Here is a 24389-nt window from a genome sequence, read left to right on the forward strand (position 1 = left end):
AGTCAGAGCGAACAGCATGTTCCAGGGTCCCATGCAGCCTTCTGATGAAGTGGAACGCACGATCGGTGGTTTGTAGGAAAGGGCTGTACTGCACGTCAGGAAGCACTGGTTGATGTCCAAATGAACACTTCACATTGCCTGTCATGATGAGAAATAACCATCTCAGTACCCCATTAACACACACAGAAAGCTCTAACTACTCTGGGCTCGGTTCACTTAAGGACTCCGGTGTCATCTTACACAAACCTTGTATTTTCAAAACTTAGATGTAGTGGCCCAAGACTCAGCAAATCACTGAGGCACATAAGTTAAGAGAAAACTAATTATACTATACTGCAGTGTTTAAAATTCTTCTTGAGTAAGGCCCAGAGGATGTTAGTCTACAGAGCAGTAAACGTAAGTTAGAGACTCTCCATGTTCTGCACCCATAAGAAAAAAGTTTTAGGCAAAAACTACTGTCCTATCTGAAGCCTACATGGTAAAAATGGAGAGTATACAGAGTCTAGATTTGGACTTGGCCCCTTCAAATGCAATGCTTAGTTCCACGCTCCTGTTTCAGAATTCTGTTCTCCTGAACAGACAAATGGGCCTTCTCTAATGGTTCTGGAAGTGTAGATTTGCAGTGAGAGCTTTTGGGAATCATCCTCTATCTAAAAAAAAAACAAAACAACCCACCCCAAAAAACATGAAATGCTTTTTCAGGAATATTAGTATTATTCACTGGTAACACTGAAAACTATCTCTGCCTGCCTTAGTGGAAGGATTTCTGAAAAATGCTAGTTTAATTCACTAACTTATCAAGAGACTGAAACACAAAGTCTGAGTTAACTGAGTGCAGGGCATGATCCACCTCATTCTCTTTAGAAGTTCCTGTTTGGGAGGGCAATCCTACTATCCCAGATATTGCAATCCAAGAAAGTGTTTGCAGAGTAACATTTCTGAAGTTTTAGATATGCATTTTGGAGAGGTCAGACCTTGCAAACTGTGGCTTAGTACACAAAGTGAAGCAATTTGGGGGAGTAAATAGACACTTTCCCCACCACTTAATTCTGCTGAAGTCTCAACACAGCAATTTGTGGTAGTCTTTAAATCTTATTTCATAATGAAACTTTCAAAGAATTCTGCTATGATGCAAGGTTATGTTGTTCCTTATTTGCCATACATGGGCTCTAATATCAACCTAAACCTATAGCAAGTGTTTTTCCTATATCTGTTAGTTATACCAGAAATTTAACTGATTATTCATACCAGTTAGATTTTCAAGAACAAGGTTAGATTTTCTAATTACTAGACTGTTTTCCACATTTTTGTGAACTCAAAGTAGCCAAATTTCTGCTTTGGGTTTGTAAAGTGGTTGCCTGCTGGGAGAGCTGGAGGCAGCTTAATTGAATACTTAAGATGTTGTGTGGGTCTTGGCCTTTGTGCCCTGGTGCCCATAGCTCCTGGAACTGATGCGATGGGCACCAAGGCACAAAGGACATATGGATGTCTTTGCAAGAACTAGCTTTGGTCTCGCAGAGCTGATGCTGGCTTGAAACTAATTGGCCCTGGTAGGTTTGAGCTGATTCCATCTGGTCAGCATCCCAGAACTGCACACCATCTTTGGTAATGCCTGAACTAGCAGGAATTCTCTATTAACGGGCACATTCCAGAATCTCTAGCCTCACTGTTACATCTATTGAGCTTCCAAATAGATCTCTCGGGGAAAAATACAGAAAAAAACCCTGTCACTCGGCTTTAATGGAACTTTTGCACTTGCTTTACTTTGCTTCCAATGACTATGCAAGTATGTAAGTATGTCGCATACCTGTGGTCTGCCAGTGAAACTTGCTGCAAATAGAAAAAACAAAAGAAAGTTAGAAATTTACATGATTCTGCATCTTGGCAGTTTAAAACAAAGACAGTGTCAGGAAAATATGTGCTATAGAAGAACAGAAAGACTATCTTAAAAAAAATAAACATTTAACTAGAAGTGTGTTGTACTGGTCTATATATAACTTTCTTCAGAAATCTACTTTTCTTGTAACAAATTTATAGCATTATGAATATATAGATGGTATGTATTTTTACTTTTTCGTGACCATATAGATCTGTAAGTGCTGTATTATAATACCATCTGTTCAGAATGCTCTGTTCTGGAACTCACTCAGATTCAAAGGCAAGAATTCTGCCCAATGTTGTACACCTGCCTAGTTCTGAGGACCAACCTCATAAAGAAGGAAGGAAAAGAGGCATTATATCCATTATCAAAGGATCTGGGAACAAAAAAAAAAAAACATCCAAAGCCTTAAGAGCAGTGCCAGTCTTACTATATGAATAACTGCTTCATAAGGGTTATTTGGAGTAAATAGAAATACTGATTTCAAGATTAATTATAACTTGAAACCCGTAAAAACAAATAGAGCAAATAAGACGACTGGCTTTATTTTACAGTCAAGACGGGATAAAAATAATCTACAGAAGGCTCAGATGCTAGTAACTGTCCTTAATGAAAGCTGCAGCCAAGGTAGGAGAGACCAGTAATGATGAGGTAGTGAAAAAATAGCTTTTGTTTGTTTGTTTCAAACGGACATAATATTGTGAACATGAAGGTGGTTCTAAAATAAAATTTAGCTTGGGTATAATTAAAAAAGGGGAACAATATTATTTTTTAAGTTTAGGAATACAGTGATGCTCTTAAAACAGATTGCCTAGGGAGTCTGTGGAGTCTGCCTCATTGGAAGTCTTACAGAACAGGTTAGACAATCTTGCATCTGTCTTTCTGGACAGAAAAGAAACCACCTCAAATGGCCACAGGAGCAGATGGTGGACTAGATGGTCTGTCATGGCCTTCCCTGGCAAAACTCAGAGACTTTAATGCACTCTGTTGGGAAGGCCAGACTAATGATCTTGTTTCCAGGCTTTGAAAACAGTATATGAATTTTAGATAGAAAAATATACTCCTAGTAAAACTCACAAGTAAGAGATATTATAGAATGACTGAAGAAGAGCAAACATAACTAATACCTACTAATTGGGGCATGCTGGTTTGGTTTGATTTCTGCAGTAGCACGTCAATGAAAAAGGGAAAATCACATGAAATTTGGAACTGTGACTTCTTTTAACTTTAAATGCTCAGAAACACTTCACAACATGAAAGGATGCGGGGCCACGGTTTTCACTTGCAGTACCCTCCTGCCTCATTCAGGATATTGTTTTATGGATATTAGATTTGTTCTTCTGTGTTTCCTGGTAGCAGAGATCGGACATCATTATCGGGCTTGCCCTGACACAGGAATGCAAGGGAGTATTTTGGCAAATTTGCTGTATATTCATTTGGGCTAAATGTCCAGTAGCTGCAATACTGCTTATACATGCAAGACAGAAATTTGCAAAACCAAGAATTTATACCTGACTTGCATTTTCTACTGATTTGTATACATACACACCCTTGAGTTGTGCTGAGTAGCTCCATTAGCTGTTAACTTCAAAAAGAGATGCTCCTTAAAATCAAATCCTTAATTTGCAAAGCGATGGGCTCTGAACTATCGAACTCACTGAAAATCTCAAAGGACAGCTGAAACAAAATCGTTTTTGCTAGACCCTAATTTGCTTTCTCAAAATGTGCAAAGTGCATCTTCTGTGATGCAGCTCTTCCCAGACAAATGATGTATGTACAAGACATAAAACGGGTATTTTAAAAGGCTTCACTGAGTTTACGAAACAGAATAGAGTTCAGTCTCAATGCTTCCAAAAGGACTAGGCATAAATGCCCTCCCTCTCCCTTGTGCCTTTTAAAACTGACCATCAGTATCACATTTCATTTGAAAGCACTGTTGAAAGTTTAAGAATATATCAAAGTTTTCACTACTGTTTTTCTAAGGCAAGAGAGCTGAAAATGAAGAGATATATGTATGCATGTATTAAAAAACAAACAAAAAACCCCACAAAAACTCCACGAATAACAAAGTTGCCACTTCGCTCCTCCTGCCAAAACAGGCAATCTCTACAAAATACTGCTGGAACCAGAGAGAGAGCTCCTCACTCTTCTAGTGCAGTGACATTCTAGAATGAACAAGATCAGTGGAAATGTATGTCAGCTGATATAATCCATGCATATGAAACTAATTGGTTTTCCTTTTGATCTCTCTTTAATAGCCAATGAATAACATATCAACTTTCAATGTGTTTCAGTGGGGAAAGGTGTTATGTGCTATGTTATCAGTTATTTCCTCTGGTCACTTAGCTTAATAACTAGTTCAATAATTAGTTCAGGCAGTCAGGATTGGGCTATGGTCCCTCCTGTTGCCTAAGGATTTTTTTCAAGTTTTATTGGAGCAACAGCATTCCAAATGCCTGAATCTACATTCAGTTATGTTCTACATAGGGTTTACAACATTGGCAAATGGGATTCTAAGTCTCTTTTCCCTTATGTGGACACAAATGAAAATTCCATATGGAGCTATAGGCTCCATTTAAAACATGAGAACATTTCTTTCCCTTCACAAATAGTATGTATTGAGCAACTTTAAAGAACAGAAGTTTGCATATCTTGACAAGAAATCTCATCAAGTGAGTAGATTTTTTTTCTAGTCAATACCACAAGAATGACTTTTTTTTCTTCTGAAGGCCACCTCAAATTCAGTACTTTTCTCAGAGACATATTTTGTTACACTTACAGCAGCAAGCTGGAAATGTGCTGTTGATTTGCTCCATAACATCTGTTAGATCCGTGTTGGTATCATGAGGTGGAACTAGCAAGTCATCTGCAGATATGACAAAAAAGAGCAATGAATTTAGTAATGAGAGGAGGAAAGAAAAAAAAAAGGACAACAACATTCTGAAAGGCGTTCTCATCCAACCTTCCAGTTAAAAACTCCTTTATATTTCAAGGGAAACCACTACTTGAAGCCTTTGTAACTTAATGTGCAGGAACTGTCATTGATAATGGCTAGCCTTGGGAGAGGAGGTGAAAGTTGTATTATTGATTTGCAGCAGAACTCATTTCTCTTTTATTAAAGCTTAGCCATTGCACCCAAGATTTAAACTAGAAGAAATTGCCAACGAGGAGCAGTATATAAGAATTTACAGTTAAAATAAATAAAAGGTTTACAAGATGAGGGCATTATACTCAGTAGCTGCTCAATTAATATTCTGTTCCATTTTCAGATGATTTGTTATGTAACATCCAGAGTGAATACACCATTCTTTTTCTGAAAAAAACCATTCATCTTTTACATGGTCTTTCTTTATTCAATATGCACCAGCAATTTCACTAGTGTTAAAATCCTCCTTGCTTTTTTTTTTTTTTAATGCTGCTTAAAATTAAGCCAAGGGAATCATTAGGGAATACAACTGGCTCTGTTCCTGGCAGTGTTATTAGACTGCATCTCTCATAAATCCACCATTGCACTAAGTCAGACTTGAAGGCATTCCATACTTTTCCAGATAAATTAAAGCAAACCCACATGTCAATGCTGAATTAAAACTTTTCAGTATGCAAGGGGATATTTTTCTTTTTTTTTTTACACAGAAATAATTTTTTTTTTTAATCCATAACACAAGGCTTGAAAAAAAAAGGAAGAAATTGCACTTAAGATAATTTAAGAAAAATATTTAATTTTTTCCCCTAATTTTGAAGATTCGATGGTCTGTAGTTATTTCTGCTAATTCCCAGTGGAATTAATGAGTTCTGCTATTGGAGAGTTTAAAATAATCTTTCAAGAGAGAAATCTCCTCATGTGCAGAGGCTGTACACTTAAATACTCAATAATTCCTAAAGATGTGAAGTCTTTGAGCGGGGGGGTCATCAAAACACCAGGCTAAGTAGAGGATGCACAAGACTTTTTAAAGCAGCCATCAGGAAGCTTTGATTACATGTTTTGGATATTTGTCCCTGCATCTGACAGGTTACTTGGGTGCATGCCTGTACTGCAGGACAAACAGCTGTTGGCCATTTCAGTCCAATGAAATCTCATTCCCCCTTCAGTAAGGATGGATTTGCCCAGTGAATTCACTTGCTCAAAATGGATGTCTGTTGACAGAATTCCATAATTCAGGGTCACATGGATTCTAGTGATACACAGCTGTTTGCAAGTGTGGCGAAGCGACAGCTCCAGCCGCAGTAAGTCTTGCTCGCAGTAGCATCACAAAGATCAGCTCCTTTTTTATTTATAAATCTTTTCAGAAAGATGCCAGCAAACCTATTCGGTAGTCACCTACAGACCCGCGCAGCACATTATATGATCAAAACACTTACCTGTCTGGTGAAACTGCGAGCTTGTCTCCTGCTCGAGCGGGTAGCCGAGGGCAGAGTGCTGGGGTGACGCACAGGGGGAGGCACCATTAACCCGGGAGTCTGACTCAGGCTACATTAAAGACAACGATACTCAAATTTAGATAAATTGTATCTACAGAATTTAAACGTGGGCTGCTATGCAGTCATCCTGCTCCTTTCCTTTTTTATGTGCTCTTTCGTGTTTTCTCTCCAGACTATTGAAAGCTGGCTTAGGTCTATACAACTGTTAAGGAGGAAAAAAAACAACCAACGACTTGTTAAAAAAAAATTAGACTTAAGTGTAATTCTTATGACACTCCAGTTGATGGATGGTCCTGTTAAAAACAATGTTCTGCTGCAAGCACGCAACACAGAAACACAATGTTATGTGCAACCCAAGCAGTTTGCTGAGGCAATCAGTCCAGCTACGCAAAAAGACTACACAATGGTATTACTGGGGTTGTGTATATATATATACAGATGGATATATACATACATATACACCCTCAGAGAGGATATTCAGCTAAGGTCCTTAACAAGCTTTACTAGGATGACTGATCATGCTTAGAAACAACTGTTCAATCATTAACAGTTTTGCAAAACTCCTTCACAATTAAGCTGCGTGAAGAGACAAGATTTAAGAGAACTTTGTTAAATCTAAAAAGTGGTAGCTAGCCGTCACTCCTGCTGACGCTGCTTCTCAATAGTGTGGAGGACACCAAATTTGCAGGAAAACTACGTACTCTGTAATGTCCAGAAAATTATGAGAAGCAACCTATATACTTTGAAAACTGTGTTGTAGGCAAACCTTTCTGGACTCTGAAATTCACCTGAAGAATCAAAGACATAAGTTCTATATTACTTTTAGTTGTAATCATGTATGTGCTTGAAATTATGTATAAGTATACATATATGGACACGAAGTAAGAAAAGACCATAAGACTTCTTCACTATAACAACTCAGAAATATTAGAAGGGATCAGGCATTTTTTTAAATCTCTTTTCCTTCTTTCTGGAAGAAATCCTTTGAGGAAGAGAGCAGTAATACAGTATTTGAACTGCAGAAGTGATTGTTCTGAAAACAACAGAAGCATATGAAACAGAATTTACATGAGGCAGTTATAGAATCTTAGCTGAAATAGTTGCCCCTGTAATTTATCTTTTTGATTGCAAATCATCAAATTACTTCCAAACAGCTTCAAGTGCAGATTATTTAAGTGAATCTGTCAAAAGCAGATAAAGTAATAAAAAAAATCATTACTTTTAAGGTCTTTTTGAAACTGAGACTGAACATGTACCTAAGAACTGCTATGAGACTTGATGCAAAGAGGTAATATACAGAACGGCAGTTAATTTTTGCCCAAGTTTTCTCCTTTGCAGCTCACAGCCTTAAGTGTGACATCTTCCAGTTTAAAAAAAATAACAAAATCTTCAACAAAACTGAAGATTGTTGAACAATGAAAGATACTTCTACTTCCATACACAGTGGTGAGAAATAGAACAAAATGTTTCCCCTGAGCACTCAGCAAATCTTTTTTGCTCCTCCAAATCTCACCTCTCTTTCAGCATGACAATACCAACTTCCAGCTTTGGCTAAAAGAATAAATCAAGAAATATTGCTCTGAAAACAGAAGACATCGAATAATGGACATGTTTTCAAGCCAGCCAAGGAATTTGCCATCAGGACACTCTCATGAACAGTGAATGCCTAGCAAGTAGTTAAGGGATTTGCTATTCGGTATCAGGCTTCAGCACAGCTACAGGGTCTAGGTAAAATGAGTGTGGTGATTTTAAATAGGCCAAGCCTGGGGTAACTAACTCCAGGTAATGCTGTACAGCCAGGAACCTCTGTTCAAGAAGAGGTTAGAGCTATAAAGGTAAAGAGATGAAGCAAACTCTCCAAGAGTTATTCCAGTACAGAAGAACAAGGCTAACTCCAGCAGCACAGCATCTGCTTGCCCACCCCACAAACAGATGGACAGAGAGAATTTAGATCTTCCAAACTTGCACTCGGACTGGATCTCTGTCCCTCTTCAAGCAGTAACTCTGGACAAATGGTGCAGAGATGACGGAGTGTAGCTGAGGAAGCAAGATCAGTGGTGGACTTGATACAAAACTGCAGGACAGAAACACAGGCTAGATCAAGGATAGTGAGGCACTGTAAAGTCAAGATTAATTAGGATAGAAAAGAGATGCCTACGAACTTAAATGATGAGTTAGTAGTGAATGTTATTTAGTACCACTTAGGAGCGCTATAGCAAATGACAAAAAACCCCTGCAGAGCATGAGGACTAACAGTGGGTAAACTGAGAGCAAACAAAACATACTTGAAATACTTTACACTGATGTAATATATTGCTGCAGCAGATAGAATGAAATACTGCAGTTGGATTTAAAAAAAAATAAACACACATCCCCTTCTAATCAGAGGACAGTATTTGATGACTCCATTTTCATTTAAATATCCTGATAAATGTTACACTACATAGTTCCAGTGACTACAATAACAAGAAAAGCCAAACCAAACCAAAACCCTCTTCTTCCAAAATCAGGACAATATAGTTAGGCAAATGAAAGAAGAGGGTTCTGGTAGCGGCATAAATGCCTTAATATAATAATCAGATACTGAAAAATGTTAAATGCAAAATAGTTGAGGATATAGCTGTATGTATTGACAGGATTTAACAGTTTTACTGGGAGAGAACCTGGGAAAAATCTGCAGAAACTCATGTTCTGCTTGACCCCAGTTGCATAACACCTACAAAATCTGATCACTTCTATCATCAGCCCCCTTCAGGCATCACGAAGTTCATGCCTCCTTATTCAAAACAACTCAGAAGACAACCCTTAAGCCACAAGCCATAAGAAAATAGCCCTACACGTTACCATATGCCTGCTTCTTCTTCCTGAATAAGTAAAAGCAGAGAGATCGAGCATGCCTCTGTAGGAATGAGGGTGAAGTTTCTGGGAGTTTTCAAACTTCTTTTTATGCAAAATCAAAAAAAAGATACACAGCCACAGGTAAGTTCTTCTCCAGAAAACTCAGACTGAGGGATTTTTCTATATTACAGCAGGTTTTAAAGCATTTCAAGGGGGATATTTATTTTAACCAATTTTGATCTACAGTGCCTTTATTTCACTGTGCCTCCTGCTGGTGTCTTTCCCAAATAATAGCTTCAAGTGTTCTTAATTAAGTGGATTAACGGATAGATAAAACATACCCATTCTTCCCTTGACTTCTGTTGCTTTTGGTAAAAAATGAAACAAAACAAAAAGCCCCCACCTCCCCCCAAGCTTTGAATCACAGAGAACCTAAAAAATGCCAATTTCATTTCCACATCCACTACAAATGTTTCTTCTTGTTCCACACTTACTCTCCCAGCCACAGAAGAAACAGCGTCTACTCTCTTTTGGCACAGCTCCTCTGCTTTCAGTTGGTGAGGGAGCTGCAGCCCTCATTTACTCTGTCTTAGAGTCTGCTCATATAGGCATTGACAGATGATTTTAGCTCCCATTAACTTCAGTATCAAAACCAATATGAAACTTCTATTCAGTAGCTCAGACAAGCAGAGAAAAATCCAAACAGACGTTAAATGCCCTTCGTAATAGGTCCTACTTCTACATTGCGCATGCAGCATCTAGAAGGGCTCAATAAATAAAAGTGAAAATGAATTCTTTATTTTTTCGCTATATCATTAACATGTTGGTATCAAAGTTGTCACGGGTCAGTTCTGTTTCACGTTCTCCTTTGGCACTGTAATCAATCATGCAGACAAAAATGACAACATTGTGTGACAGCCACCAATCCTTTGGGCTTGCTAAAATAAAAATAGTATGGTAACCTCAGAATTGTGACCTGAAGTACACAAATGTGCAGTGAGGATGCATGCATACTTCTGCTAAAGGTGCTCCCTAGAGAATGTCTTAGAATGCTCTCATCTAGCTTAAACAGTTACTACAGGAACGTTTCTACATTTCATCAATTCTGTGCCCAAATATCAACAAAAGTCAACTCTTCTACCTTACCCTGTCAGAAACCACAAGTTGCAGAATGCCTAGAAAATTCCAAAGGCAGAGCTGATACGAAGAAACTATTGCCCGTCGTGTCCTCCCCTCCCCTCCCCGACTTTATCGCAACACACATGTATGCCCTAGAGGTCTTACGAAGAACATTATAAGGATATTGAAAAGATTACAAAATTATAAGATCGTTCACAGCTACGTTAGGAAAAAAGAAAGTTTCAAAGGGTGACCATGTTCCTGCTTTAAGCGCTGATCTGAAAGTGACTGTGGGTTTGGCAGAACTTCTGTGTTTCTCTTTTACAGCTGTTTCTTTGCACATTGTAAACCCGTCTCTGAAACACCTAGTACTGGCCACAGTCCTCAGGATTCCTTCCTGAAGGACTGTTAACAGTGGCATCAGTTGTTACTTTCCCTGTTAAATATTTAAGCTACTCAAGTACTTGATTAAAGATGCTAGAATGACAGTAACAACAACCAAAATACTCTGCTAGAGGGTAGGGAAGCCAGTGGAACAGATGCATCTTATTGCTATTCAGCCAAAGCTGCGCAGAAAAACAATGAAGTCAGCCAGTGAAATGAACAAAAAATAATCTTTATCACTGCGATATGATTATCATCTACAGCAGGAACTTAGGCCATTTTGACACCGCATTTTGGATGCGGTTTGTTTCTTGGCTTATTTAAATCCTCTACTACATACAGCCAGTCACCTGACCCATGGAAGGCAGGAATCACTTGCCTTACTGGACTCTAACCCAAATGTAACAGTTAGTTAGGAGGAAACATTAATACAAATTTCTCTTCATCATTCAAGCTTCCACACAGGATACAGTACAAACTAACACCTCTAACACCTTGTAGATGTTGCTGCTATTATTTTTAGAATCTAGATGTGCATATGCTGACTTCAAAAACAATCAACATTTCTTCCCCCAACAAAGAAACTTTATAATCTCTAGCTACTGACATTTGCTAAAAGGCTCTTGCCTTCAGCGTTACCTTTGTGCAGACCGTTTTGCTGTAGCTTATTGGTATAAATATGCTGCTCAAGGTGAATTGGATTTTTAATGGAATTAATTGCTCCTTTACATTTTAGATGTATCTTTGTCCATCTGTCTTTGGCATGCTAAGAAAAGTTTCAGTGACTAGCCACGACAACAAATAATCAAATTACTTACAGAAAGATTGGAAAACTGAAGTCAAATACAGGGTGCGACTGGCACTGCTACTTGGAATAGGGTGTGTATTTTCTTCACCCAGTTTTTTAATTAATGAAAAACTATTGCTCTTGTTTGTGTTATTCTCGATGTTTCATAAGTTACCACGATCACTCCAGCACTTGTAATCATCTTGTGCTCATCTGACTTTCACCATGGCTTATACTAGAGGGTAGGAAAAAAATACCTTTTCATCCTAGAAATGACCGAGTGCAACAGACCAAGCTAGTGTGGTGAAAATATCTGTAGCAGAATTCCAACGCCTCTGTTCCACCAGAAATCCATCATGCAGAAACAACATGGGGGTAAGACATCAGTGTACATCTACCTGCTCAAGTAGCTGACGTAGCCGGTGAAGCTGAGACTCCAGTTGTTTATTGTGATCTTCCAATATTTGCATCCTTGCTTCTAGGCGACCTTTATGTTGCCTCAGGAGTTTAGCTTCAGCAATGAGCTCGGCATCTTCAGAAGCATGATGAGGTGTCACAACGGAGTCAGGAGGTGATGCGAGAGGGTTTATTCCTCTCCGAAGATGTTGCTCCTTTAATTGCTCATATTCTATCTGTAGACTCCTGGTATATTGAAAAGATGAGGAGACTTAATCAAGCAAGTGAAAATAAAAGACGTCCTTAGATCAAATTATGTTATTATCACCTCCAACTACAGAACACAAGTAGCTTGCACGAAGGCAATGTCTTGACTTGTAGTTTATGGGGAAAAAACATAAAACAATGAAGTAGAGGTGAAACTAAGGTATTTTATCACAGAGCCACCCTCTTCTACCTAACAGAGTCAGGTTGTGCATGACCTGTGCCTTGATTGATTTTTTTTTTCCCCTCCCCTAAAATCATGACTCTTAGGTCCATCTCTTCTCATCTCCAACAACTACACATAGCCCATGCATGGCTGTGACAATTCAGACACCAGGTAGGACGATTAGGAGACCTTTGCTCTTCCTCAAGGTCAGCAATGATGCGCTCCAGCTCTCCTCGCTCTTCCTTTTCCACTGACTTGAGTATCTGAGCAGGACTCTGTGGCTGACTCACAGGTGACTCTCCTCCCAGCGTCTGACAATACTGCTGGATAAGGGCATGCTCATCCTCTCTAGAGCAACAAAACAACATGGATAGAGACAGAGCAGTAAAACATTTATTATGATATGTGAGCAAACAGATTTGTGAAGCTGAGGGTTTTCTTTTTTTGTATATGAAAAAGGACTAAGAGAGCAGGAAATAAGCCTGCAAGAATCTAGTAGATAAATGTCAGATGTGTGTCTCAGCAAATTGTAATAAAATTTTTATGAGTTGTTTCTAAAAAACATACTGCAAAGAAGCATGTAAATATACAGTGCACAGGAGAAAGAAGATTGATCTGTAGTAGTGTAAAAGATCAGTTTAACATAACCAATGCTGCCAGTGGTTTGAAAGGAAATAGTGAAAGCAAGAATCTGAGATAATACAAACCAAAAATTACTGATTTGAAATGCCTTAAAAATAAATAAAACCAAACAAGCTATCTGACAGTTCCCTTTTTTTTGGACCATAAATAGGTGACATTCTTAATATTCTTTAGGATATAGTTTTGGTGTGCTCAATTTACCTAATAAAATTAGAGAGAAAAAAATCCCCCTAGAATTATTCCAGAAGTCAGAGTAATGAAACATCAAGTATCTAGCTAACACTGTGCACTGCACAAAGGGATTGACAATGCTGCAAAACTAATGCTATAGGTTTTAAATTAGCACTATATTTCCAGGTTTTTTTTTTCCTTGTTTTGATATATACATGCAATACCTTGAAACTCTTTGAGGGTAGCAGATCTCCTCCTCCTTACAGATTCAGGGATAGAAATAAACTATAACACTGTCCTCCTCCTGACTCACATAAAACTTATCTTCTGGTAAGGATATACAGCCTGACACTTTCAATTATGCTATAATGTCCAAATGAGTTTGCTTTTGTGTAGGTGTGCCTTTCTTCCCCAGTTGCTGGCTTTTCTCCAAAAGTAAAGTCAGATGGATAGAAAGTGAAGGATACCATGTCCTAAAAATAGTTCACTTGCTTGCTTACTGAAGAAGGGTAAATCAGCAGCAGAAAAACATATTCATGCTTTCAAGAGAGAAATTGCTGCAGCAGTATGAATGCTGAAGAAAACCCTCCTTAAATTCTCTTCTTTGCTTGACTACAAAACAGAGACTTTACTTCACAGTACCAGTTCTATAGTGACAGAAATAAATAATATCTATATTTTATCTATAAACAAACTCATGTACAAGTAAAACACACCAGGCGTTTTACAGGCCATGCACATGGATTGTTTTTTTTCTCAGAAAAAGATTCAAACTCTTGGGGTAAAGGGAGCAAATGTACATGACAGGAACAAATGAGAGTTGCAAACATACTGTTTATGTAATGGAAGACCCTATTTTATCCTGCTGATCCAAGATTTTTTGGTAGCTCAGAACATCAATACCCATTTAAAAGCATCACCAGTATTAGGAGTGAGCCAAAATAACCACAGATTAAATAAAAACTGATTCTTGGTGTGAGTCTCCTAGAAAAGCACTTCTATCATGCAGCAAAGTGACCTGGTTCTTGTAGTACTGCTTAGGACAACCTTTCTACTGAACACCAATTCTTTGGTAGAACAACACGGAACTATTTCCTCTCAAGGGTAACTATTCACTATCTACCGAAAGCTATCACGTGGTCTTCCATTTTCCAACTTGTCAGTAAGATTTGAAAATCTAGACTATCACAAACAAATGCGCATCAAGTAACAACATCCACAAAAACCCCAACGCAACCCCCAAAAAACGTATAGCCTGTGACAATAGTTCAATCCACTTTAAAAGCTCCACCTAAGTTCATTTATGATATAAAGGTTAAAAACAGTCAGGTATGAAAACATCCTTCCACAGAGCTCTGGTTGCGTCTCACTTTCCTTCAGCCTATCTTTTGTGATTAACTGCTGGTCTGCAGAAAGTGTATACATAAAATTGAAAAAGGAACCTAATTAGTAAGTTCTTGTGCTTTTAACAATGAGTCAAAAGTTTAAAGAAAATAATATACATCCACTTCTTTCTTGTCTGTCTTGGCTGTAGTCAGTACTATACTTATGAGCAGAAATTACAATATTGATCTTCCCATGCAACTGAATAAATATAATAATTTTTTCATTCAATACAGCTATATAATTAAAATATAATTAGGATTGCATGTGCATTTAAGTCCCTCAAAAATATAGGGGATATCTGACAGTATTAGCTGAAAAAGAAACAGAACAGTGCTCAGTTTTTTTCCTTACCTACAGAAAAAAGCCTCTTAACTCCTTTCTCTGCTTCACTACTTAGGTGATCTCAGGGACACCCATCATCACTTCCTTTGTTATTTTGCATTAGTTTAGTTAAAACTAAAGTAAATGTTAGTGCAGTTAACGAAGTTTGGATCAGGTCCTGATATGATAATGAAAACCTCATGGTTCTTCTCAACCCTTTAACCATCTCGATAAAAAAACCCCACCCCTTATAACTAAATTTTTGCCAAAGTGGTGTAACCCCTTTTGGGCTTCAAACTCTGCAGGATATAGCAGGGCTCCTACAGCCCTGCAAAACGTGCGGAATCCCCTCCCTGCGACCGAAGCAGCTGCACTAAGCCGGGGAGCGCTGGCGATGCAACGTCACGTCTTCAGCGCGCACAGAAACAGAGTCTTAAAGCAGACTAGAGAAAGAACACACCTTTATCATCCAGGTTTCAAAACATTGTTGACATGTTAATTTAAATGATACAGTGTAACTACACATACAGCCTTCTTTTGTGCAGGGGTGTTGGTGTTGTCAGGAAAGGTTCACGCAATCAAGTATTTTAATCTGGTTATTCTAATTAGGCATCAAAAAGCTGCTGTCTACATTTTAAGATGATGAATTAGTTTATAAACAACTATGCAGGTCATTTGAAATGGATTTTTTTTTAAATAGGGCTCTGTAAAGATGGATTTATTATAGTTATTTGAATTTATTAAATCTGAAACTCTGTCAAGACTTTACATTAGGTGTAACCTCTTTTTTTAATGAAACTTATAAACCAGTTAAAGAAAGAGTTTACCCAGTAAATGCTTAGATGCTCTTGTCCGTATTGTGGTCCAGTAGATGAGATTAACACAGCTAAATACAAATTGTTCAAGAAGGATTCCAGATAATTTTATAGTTTGGACTCCCAGTTATTGAGTCCAGAGAAAAGTTCATTTCCCTCCTCTCTCACTGCTTGAGAGTCTCAGTCTCTGCTCAGGACAGACTGTGAATATTGAGCTACCTTTTTTTACAGATCACACCTTGCAGCTGACAGCAGGCTTTTTCACATGCTGGAGGAAGAGCCTGATAAAAGAGGTTTTCTGAAGGAAAAGTCTGTTTGTACCATGCGTTCCACCTCTGGTCTGTCTTGCAAAATAACCAGTTCAAAAAACCTGAACCTTGAACCTTCACCAGCAAACCTCACGACTGTAATTAAGACAGATTCATTAATAGCACAGGAGTCCCAAGGCAGGGCTTCACAGCGACCTACAATGTAAGGGAGAGACACTCTCAAACACTTTCATTTTGAGAATCTGGGACTCTCTTCTGCAGAATTCGTTGGAGCTGGCAATCAGCAACCAAAATAAAAGCACAACATCAAAATAAATTTGTCATCCTTTCTTGGTGGTCATTCTCCTGAAGACCCTGCGTGCTTTGAGAAAAAGCTAGAAGTACACAAAGTCCTTCCATGGCAGAGACTGCCGTTCCTTTTCAGCATTTCACCACAGTAGAATGCAGTAAAAATGACATCCCAGGAGGTCAGGCTTGAAAGTAGTGCATCTCAAAGGAAAAGAATACCCCAAGAAGAAAACCCAGGGAAAATGGCCTTTGAAATATCCTATTCTCTTTCAAGATATATATTTTCAAGAGGTCTATTCCAAAACATGCATTATGCATGGAGGACCAAGAGGCAAATAATGTTGCATATAACTTCCCTTGCATCAAGACTGCACTGTGGAAAGAAAAATCCAGATTTCCTGACAGTCACTTGTCATCAGTGTATTATTTTATCTGATAAAGAAAACTACTTGTTAAATTAGATTTCAGATAGTAAGATGTGGGTATGTGATCCTCCTCCACTGATCATTTTAATTTTTCATGTGGCTCTCATACTGAGCGCCATGTATTCTAATCCAAATAAAGTGTACCTTGACCTATTGACACTATGAGAAATATTAGAATAAGGTTCAAGAAGGTACTCCAAAATGCTCTGTCTTTAAGCTGCTTCTTGTTCTCCTAATTTTGTCATCACATGGAACTAATTTTCATTGTGACAAGATGCCTTTTAACCACTTACATCATGTCAAAGTATTCAGGTGCTACATACCGGAGCTCCAGTTTGACTTATGACACACTGAGTGGCCTTCACTGGCCTTCACTGCGTGTTCCTACTCCTGCACCTGCGTGCACAGCTGTCTAATAAATAAAATTTCAGATATGTTCCAACTCTGCCTTCATCTGAGTGTGAAGTGGGACCAACAGTGCTGAAGACATGAAGATGACTGGTAGTAAAGGCATTAATCAGAAAACAGCTATTAAACATTCACATTTATATAGAAATTATTTATTCTATGTCCAGTGCACTTCAGTATGGGCTAATAGGATAGTGTGTTCATTAGAGGAATAAGAGGGTTACATTCTTGTCCTATTTTTTCTAACAATGTTTTTTGTCTTTTCATTCTCCTACATAATGATTTCTCAAATTGTGAGGCACAACTGTCTGTTCGGGGCACTATTTATCAGTCTTTGTTACAGTCTTCATTTTTCCCTTGTGCTCATCTTCACTTGTGGAGAGGCCAGTCTGCTTTTAAGATATAGATGTTTTTGAATGAATTAAAGCCAAAGAAAATTCATCAGAACAGTCTAGCTTAAATATTTAGAACCCCTAATATCTGGAGAAGACAACATGAAGGAAAAACATTTGTATTCAATGTATTTATATCAGAAAACTCATGCATGAGAGAATTAGAATGTTTGTTCAGAAGCTGGACATACTACAGTAGAGACTATGGCTTTTTTTTTTTGCTATTTACAAATATTTTTCCAATTGAGGAAAATGTGTTTTTTAAAGGAATTCACATATCCTTAGGGGAGTGGAGAGTTAGAAAAGCTTAGTTAGGGAGAAGTCATAATGACATTCAAGACAACAGGCTAGTTAAAACCCAAGAAATTTCTTTGAAAAATGTTTTCTTACTCAAATGGCATACTGCAGAACATTGCTGCAAAGAAACTCATGATGTGTAACTGATGGCAGAAGTTCCCTTCTTGTCATTCAAATATAGAAGAGCTCTTACACATACTCTTTGGAGCATGAAGAATGTTAAAAGTATTGTTGATGAACTTGTTAACCTGACAAGACCAAAGCAGTACTTTACAATATTAAGTGCAACTATGCCTCTCTTCTAGCTTCACAGTAAGCTGAAAGACTCTTGAGGACCGATAAAAATAAGACCACAGAACAGGACTCCAATTACAAGAAGCAAAGAATTTGATTTCCAAACCAGTGATCATCTCCTGAAGGTTTGACACAATACCAGAAGAAAATGAGATTTTGCTCAGATAGGTTTACAGTAGGGGCATCTGAGCTGAAAAAATATGCATCCAAATTTCAAATTGCTCCTTCAAATTCAGTCTACAAAGAATAATTACACCACACCAATTTCTACGTCAAACTGTGTTTAAACAATAAGAATAGAGCTGAACTACAAGCCTAAACTCCCAGTGTTCCAGCTGTAGGTGACTTATGATCCAAACTTCATAGCTGTGTAGCTCCCTGTAATAGTTTAACTCCAAACTTTAAACCACAGCTCTTCAGAATTTTGTGAGTACTCCAGTATGTACCTTAAGGAAAGCACGTATTATTATCTGCAAATAAAACAGAAGGTGCCATTCGGTACAAAAGTTACTTTCTTGTCCTCCCTGGCCTCTAAATCCCCAGATATTTTGTTTGAGTAACAGTCCCCTTTTGACAACAGAGCTGAGACCCAAATTCAGAAGTTCTTTTCACATGGTGGTACAGAATTTCACCACATTCATCCTTTTTCTTAAAATAAAGGTAATTTTTATAGGTGAACAGGGAAATTGCATTAAAATCAACGGCTAATTTGCCAGTAAAAATTAAGTACATACACCCCCTTTTACCATTGGGATGGAAGGTTGTTTGGTCTTTGTATATAAGTAGACTCATTAATTGCAAAATAAACAACTCTATCAAGTGTAAGAGCATTTAGCTGCTTTCAAGTTTTCAGCTTTCCCTGCCAAGTGACAGTATGTTTGCTCTTTTTCTTTTCTTTCCTTTTTTTTTTTTTTTCTTGAAGGGAAATCAAAAGGGAATAGTTTGGCTGCATTTCTGTCCTTGGTGAGCCTACCAATGACAGAAAAACATGAAAACAGTTCCATATGAAAAAAGTTTTATTAGTTATGTAAATAGAGTTAATTAAGCAAGAAACAGAAAACGTTTAAAGGTGATCGTAAGTGCTTCTCTGAAGCAAAACATTTTAAATCGCAAGTTGTTAGTATATTCATAAGTAGAATAATTTCATGATTAGATTTTAAAACAGTAAATGAAAATATTATTGAGAAAAATGCATCTCCTAACTAAACCTGAACAAGAACAATTTCTGTTTCCTGATGATATCCATTAATAACTTAAAAGAGGCAGAGTCCTACTACACTGATTTGATGAACAAAACTGATGATACAGTGAGGTTAAAGCATTCACGTATTTTTACACTGAGAAAAATCATATTTAATTAATGAGTAATTTAAGGGGTTCTATGCTTTCCACGTTCATCAATGCGTTTTAATGAAGGCTTTTACAATAAAAGTGACAAATAATTTGAAAAAGAAAATGGCACTGATAAAATTAATGTGGGACTGTGTTTATATCCCCAAGTACAAACAGATGGATCAGCAGCCGCCAAACTGAAATCTAAGCAAGTAGCAGCAACACTGTTCTGGCTCTGCAGAAACTTCAATATAGATTTTTTTTTTTTTTTTCAATGAGAAAATTGTCCTGGGAGTTTCCACAAGCTATCGACCTACTCCATTGTCCACTTTGACATAGAAGGATTTCTTTTCTAATCTGATAAAAGCAGAAAAGGAATACAAACTAGAACCTATGGAGTTGTGAGGTTTTTCCAGTCGTAAGAAATATCCTCCATTTTGAAGCAGAATGGATGACAAATTTAGAGTTCCCTTACATTACCAAATGAACATCACCAATTTCTACAACTGGTGCTTGAAATAATGAAATTTATCCAAGCATCCTTAGTGTCATACTTATTAGCTACTTTCCCTGGGACTAAATCCCGTGTTACAACTTATACAGACTGTACCATGCAGCTATAACCAACGTTCCTGGCAGCCTTAGCGAGTGTGAGTTACTTACACGCTTCCTGTGGTGGAGCTACTGTCCGTCAGGAAGGAGCCATTGGTCCTTTCCATCTGGGCGAGCCTGAAAGGCAGGGAAAGACCACGACTTTCAGAGAACATGCACAATTTAAACAGAGGAACTGTGAAGATCAATTCTACTTAAAAACAGCTCAGATATGGCAATCATGGTACACAGAAATAGGAATAAAGTCCTAGATTTTGTGACAGAAACCTATAACCCAGAGGCCTTTTATGAGAAACTTGTGCTATGATTAATGACTTCTACTTGCCAAGCAACAACGAAAAAGTATATTTTCTATCTCTAGTATAATTATCATTAGCACCACCACAATTCTCATGGTAAAGAAGTTAAAGAGATGTTTTTGCAGATGGTTTTCTTTTTGAATTTTATAAAGCTGGACTACCAAAAGAGGATGAATACTGTTTAAATATAGCACATTCAATGTTTGAAATTATGCTTGGCAAATAAAATCACACTGTGGACAGACAAGTCCTGGAAAACAACACAAAAAAACAGTGTAATTACAGGGAGTCATGGCCTGTGGTTCTCATTTAAATGGACTGGATTATTATACTGTACATATAAGGCCATACTGCTCTAAAATTGCAGCAGAAATTTTCTGTCTCTTTTCTAGGAGAGATACACTTTATCTCTACATAAGACACGTGTAAAAATCTGGGAATGCTCAATGCTGTTGCCAATACGCTGGACTGCACCAAGTAACAGCTATTCCCTTTACTATAAAGGTATCTTAATTTCACATATATTTTTGCAAGTGTGTTATGCATTATTACAGACATCTTCAAACTTCTTTTTAAAAGCAGAGTGCAAGGCCCTAAAAAAAAGGGAACTCTGGTGCCTTCTTTTATCATGGAGCAAGCTTGCCCATCTGTATATTTGTTAGTATTCCTCAGGGTTGAAGGAGGATAAACAAAAGCACACAGAGGATGAAGTTGTCTTGATCATCTTGTCTCACCATGGCCGGGGTGGGACAGTGTGCACCAACACTTCCCCTGAAGGGAAGGACAAGCTCCTAAGTGACTAGAGACATTTAGATCATCTCTGCTCTGGGGCATCTCAACCAAATCTAGTTCATGGTGAGTAACAGGAGTGAGTTAGATGCTTACAAGTCACCTTTGTAATGCTGCTTAGCTCAGCATTTTTAAGTCTTTGCTGAAACATAATTTTCAAAATTAATCTTCATAGACCCTTTGTCAATGGGAAAGTAATACAAAACAGGTATTTTTCAGAGAGGAGAGCCTGCCTTGAATCTCTTAGTAAGTGAGTAATAGCTATCCTGTCTTACAAACACAGATTCCACCATGATCATCACGTTTTCAATCTCCATCATTTAGTTAGGATTCGCTTGGAAGAGCATGTGGAGCCAGCTCATGGAGCAGAGGGAGACAGGGAAGGCACTCTCAGAGTTGCAAAGAACCTTCAAGGCAGGATACAAACTGAAAGCTGAGAAAGGGAATTAGAAGCAGCTCAGAGGTGACACAGCACAACGGAACGGGGAGACGGTACTTGACTGCAGGTAGGGGAGGGACTTTGTTAATAGAAAACTGAGAGCTATTTCTACACTGAGAGGTGTATTTCAATCAGTGACAATAAAGGTTTTAAGCCCTAATATACTGTTTCTGCTGGGCACAGTCTTATTAAGGAAGCCCTGGTAATATTTCTTCAAAGAAGCTTAGCTGAAAAGGTCAAGACAACAAAAATAATTTACTAGTTTATATGTTAAATATGCATAATAACAGATCCAACTAGAAAGCACACAATAACATATATGAAAGATACAGATGGAGTTATGTCTTCATTTTTTAGATTTTATTACTAGAGGGGAAAAAACATCTTGAGTAGCTTTAGATAGTTAACATATAGTAATTAGTATTTTTTAAGCTTGTGGTTTTGTTAACCAACTTCTGCACAGAGCAGGTACAGATTTATCTTTGTATCCTTGAAAGAGATACATGGTCCACTTTCATCCTCCTTCAGCAAGTCCAATCCACAGCAGAACTGGTAAGAGCTGAGGGGGAGGAGAGGGAAAACAGGTATTGCACCTGGGATCTCCCGTGATCCTTAAGGGGGGGTGCAGAGTTTTGCTTCATCTGGGCCCAGAAAGCCACAGCATTCTGGTACCACAGGCTGAAGAAAGAACATAGGGAGAGAGAAAATTCTCTCATCTTTCTAGAGAAGTCTAATTTCTTTCCTCTTGCCTAATTTGTAGACCCATCCATGCCTTTCAATTGGTTACAGCATGGCCTAAGTTATAGATTCAAAAGAATATTGGGTGATTTAAATTAATTACATGAAAAGCACTACAGCTTTGCCTTTGACAATGTACTACGCTACTTATGAAGGATGACAATATTCATTGTTGGGGGGGAAATGTGGAGGCTGACAGTCGGTAGCCCTTCAGGGTTAGTTTCTTCTCCATTTTTCCCCTGCTGCAAACATCATCTGTTGGGTATCCTAGGTATTTAACAAACTGTTTTGAAGCTTTCTTATGGTTCCCATAAGAAAGAATTCAGTTATCTTAAACACGAGCTCTGAATTTTTATTCAAAAAGCCATAAAAGTTAACATTGTTTATTAGCTGTGGAGATCAGATACAACAATAAAACCACTGAAAGCAAAACCAAGTCAGTTCTCATGGTAGTATGGATCAATTTCTTTTTTTGCCTAAAAGTTGAGTGTCTTTACTTGTTTTTCAGAGGGTACTTCTGGTTAGGACTTAACTGTCACCAGCTCTGAATGCACAGAAGAGAGTTCAACAAAACACATAAGCACTGAGATGGACTTTGCAGAATAGATACTTTATCATGAAAGGACTAGGGTGATCCCATAAAATCCAGAACACAAAACATTTGTAATTATTATATCCTCTGCTAAAAGTCAATGGTAATGGATAGGGTCAACCTATCATAGAAGAAGATGAAAACCTAGGTCTAAAATCCTACAGGGAAAAATTATATATCCAACAAGTTCAGTTTATTTTCAAAGGTAAAAAATGAAGAAACAAAAGAAAACCAGCACATTTTAGAAATTATGGACAGTAATTCTGCAACAGTTTCCATTCTGCACGACAGACGGCAGATTTAATACATCTCCTTTACATTTAATATGACTGTATTCAGAAGCTGATGATTTAAAAACATTTGACTTCCTTCTGGGTACAGAGAATTATATCTTTCTAATAAATGACATCCAATAGAGTACACTAAAATCTGCAGCAATCAATCACAAAATGCAGTGTACTGGTGAGAAACTGTGTGTCTCTTACCTAGTAGCATACTGCTCTATCCTGGAGTGTGTGTCATCGTGAAACAGCTGTGGAGACTGGGAAGGACTAGTTTAAAAAACAAAAAATTAAAAAATGAGTGGTCTAAAGAAATTCATGATATAGACAACATTATTTTAAAAGTAGGTTAGACTGATGACAAATAAGTACATTCACAATATTGCCGAGGGGGTTATTGCTTTGGGTCGGCCATGCCCTATAGCTCATGCACATCAGATTAGCAGCAACTGAGCTAAAAGAAAACAACCAGCACACTAAGCTTTCCAGACAAAGGGGTTCTGCATACTCACTCATACTGCTCTGGCCACATACTGATGAGAGTGATAGGACTGTAAGGAAGACAAAAAAAAAGAAAAAAAGAGAGAAAGAAAGAAAGAAACTATGAAACAAAAACTTTAGTGCCATTTAAGCAAGAGAAAGCTGTAGAAACACAAAATATTTTAACCAGCAATCCACCCAGATTATTTGAATCAGCGACAATTGATGTAGAAAAGAGACAGCAACAGATACTGCTGTGTATCATGGAGAGACAGGAGACTGACTTACATACTTCATTTTGTTAAATAAAAATCAATTAAAAAAACCCCCACCAAATCAGTATTATTGATTGAACTGCAGTTTGCAAACCATAATCAGCTCATTTAAATTCTGCTCAAGTACAGCAGCCTTCCCGTACAGGAAGGGGCCCTACAAGAAACCTGGAGAGGGACTTCTTACAAGGGCATGTAGTGAGAGGACAAGGGGTAATGGCTTTAAACTGGAAGAAGGTAGATTTAGATTAGCTATAAGGAAAGAATTCTTCAGTATGAGGGTGCTGAGGCCCTGGAACAGGTTGCCCAGAGAAGCTGTGGATGCCCCATTCCCGGCAGTGCTCAAGGCCAGGGTGGGGCTTTGAGCAACACGGGAAGGTGTCCCTGCCCATGGCAGGGGGGTTGGAACTAGATGATCTTTAAGGTCCCTTCCAACCCAAATCATCTTGTGATTCTATTAAAAAAAACACCACTGACAACAAAAAACCCACCATAAATCAAAGTTATCAATGCTTATATTCCTACTGCATAAAAATAATCAGAGGTAAATACATATTGTATTACATTCTGACACTCGAGTAACTATTTAGGATTT

At 37.9% G+C, this 24389-nt stretch overlaps 1 protein-coding gene across 1 annotated transcript in view; it reads right to left on the reverse strand.

The window, feature by feature from the left end:
• Positions 1-536: 536 nt before the first annotated feature.
• UTRN (utrophin) overlaps positions 537-24389 on the reverse strand; it is a gene marked incomplete at its 3' end in the record, with an annotated part of 391562 nt that continues 367709 nt past the window's right edge. The window contains exons 67-75 of the mRNA XM_081998557.1: positions 23555-23593; positions 23247-23312; positions 19956-20021; positions 12442-12600; positions 11825-12068; positions 6239-6347; positions 4659-4745; positions 1808-1830; positions 537-650 (exon numbers count right to left, since the gene is read on the reverse strand). Of these exons, the coding sequence (XP_081854683.1) occupies positions 537-650; positions 1808-1830; positions 4659-4745; positions 6239-6347; positions 11825-12068; positions 12442-12600; positions 19956-20021; positions 23247-23312; positions 23555-23593 (907 nt within the window). The remainder of the gene's footprint in view (positions 651-1807; positions 1831-4658; positions 4746-6238; positions 6348-11824; positions 12069-12441; positions 12601-19955; positions 20022-23246; positions 23313-23554; positions 23594-24389) is intronic.

This window comes from Phaethon aethereus (genome assembly GCF_964289735.1).
Source record: "Phaethon aethereus genome assembly, chromosome: 3".
NCBI classification, from domain to species: domain Eukaryota; kingdom Metazoa; phylum Chordata; class Aves; order Phaethontiformes; family Phaethontidae; genus Phaethon; species Phaethon aethereus.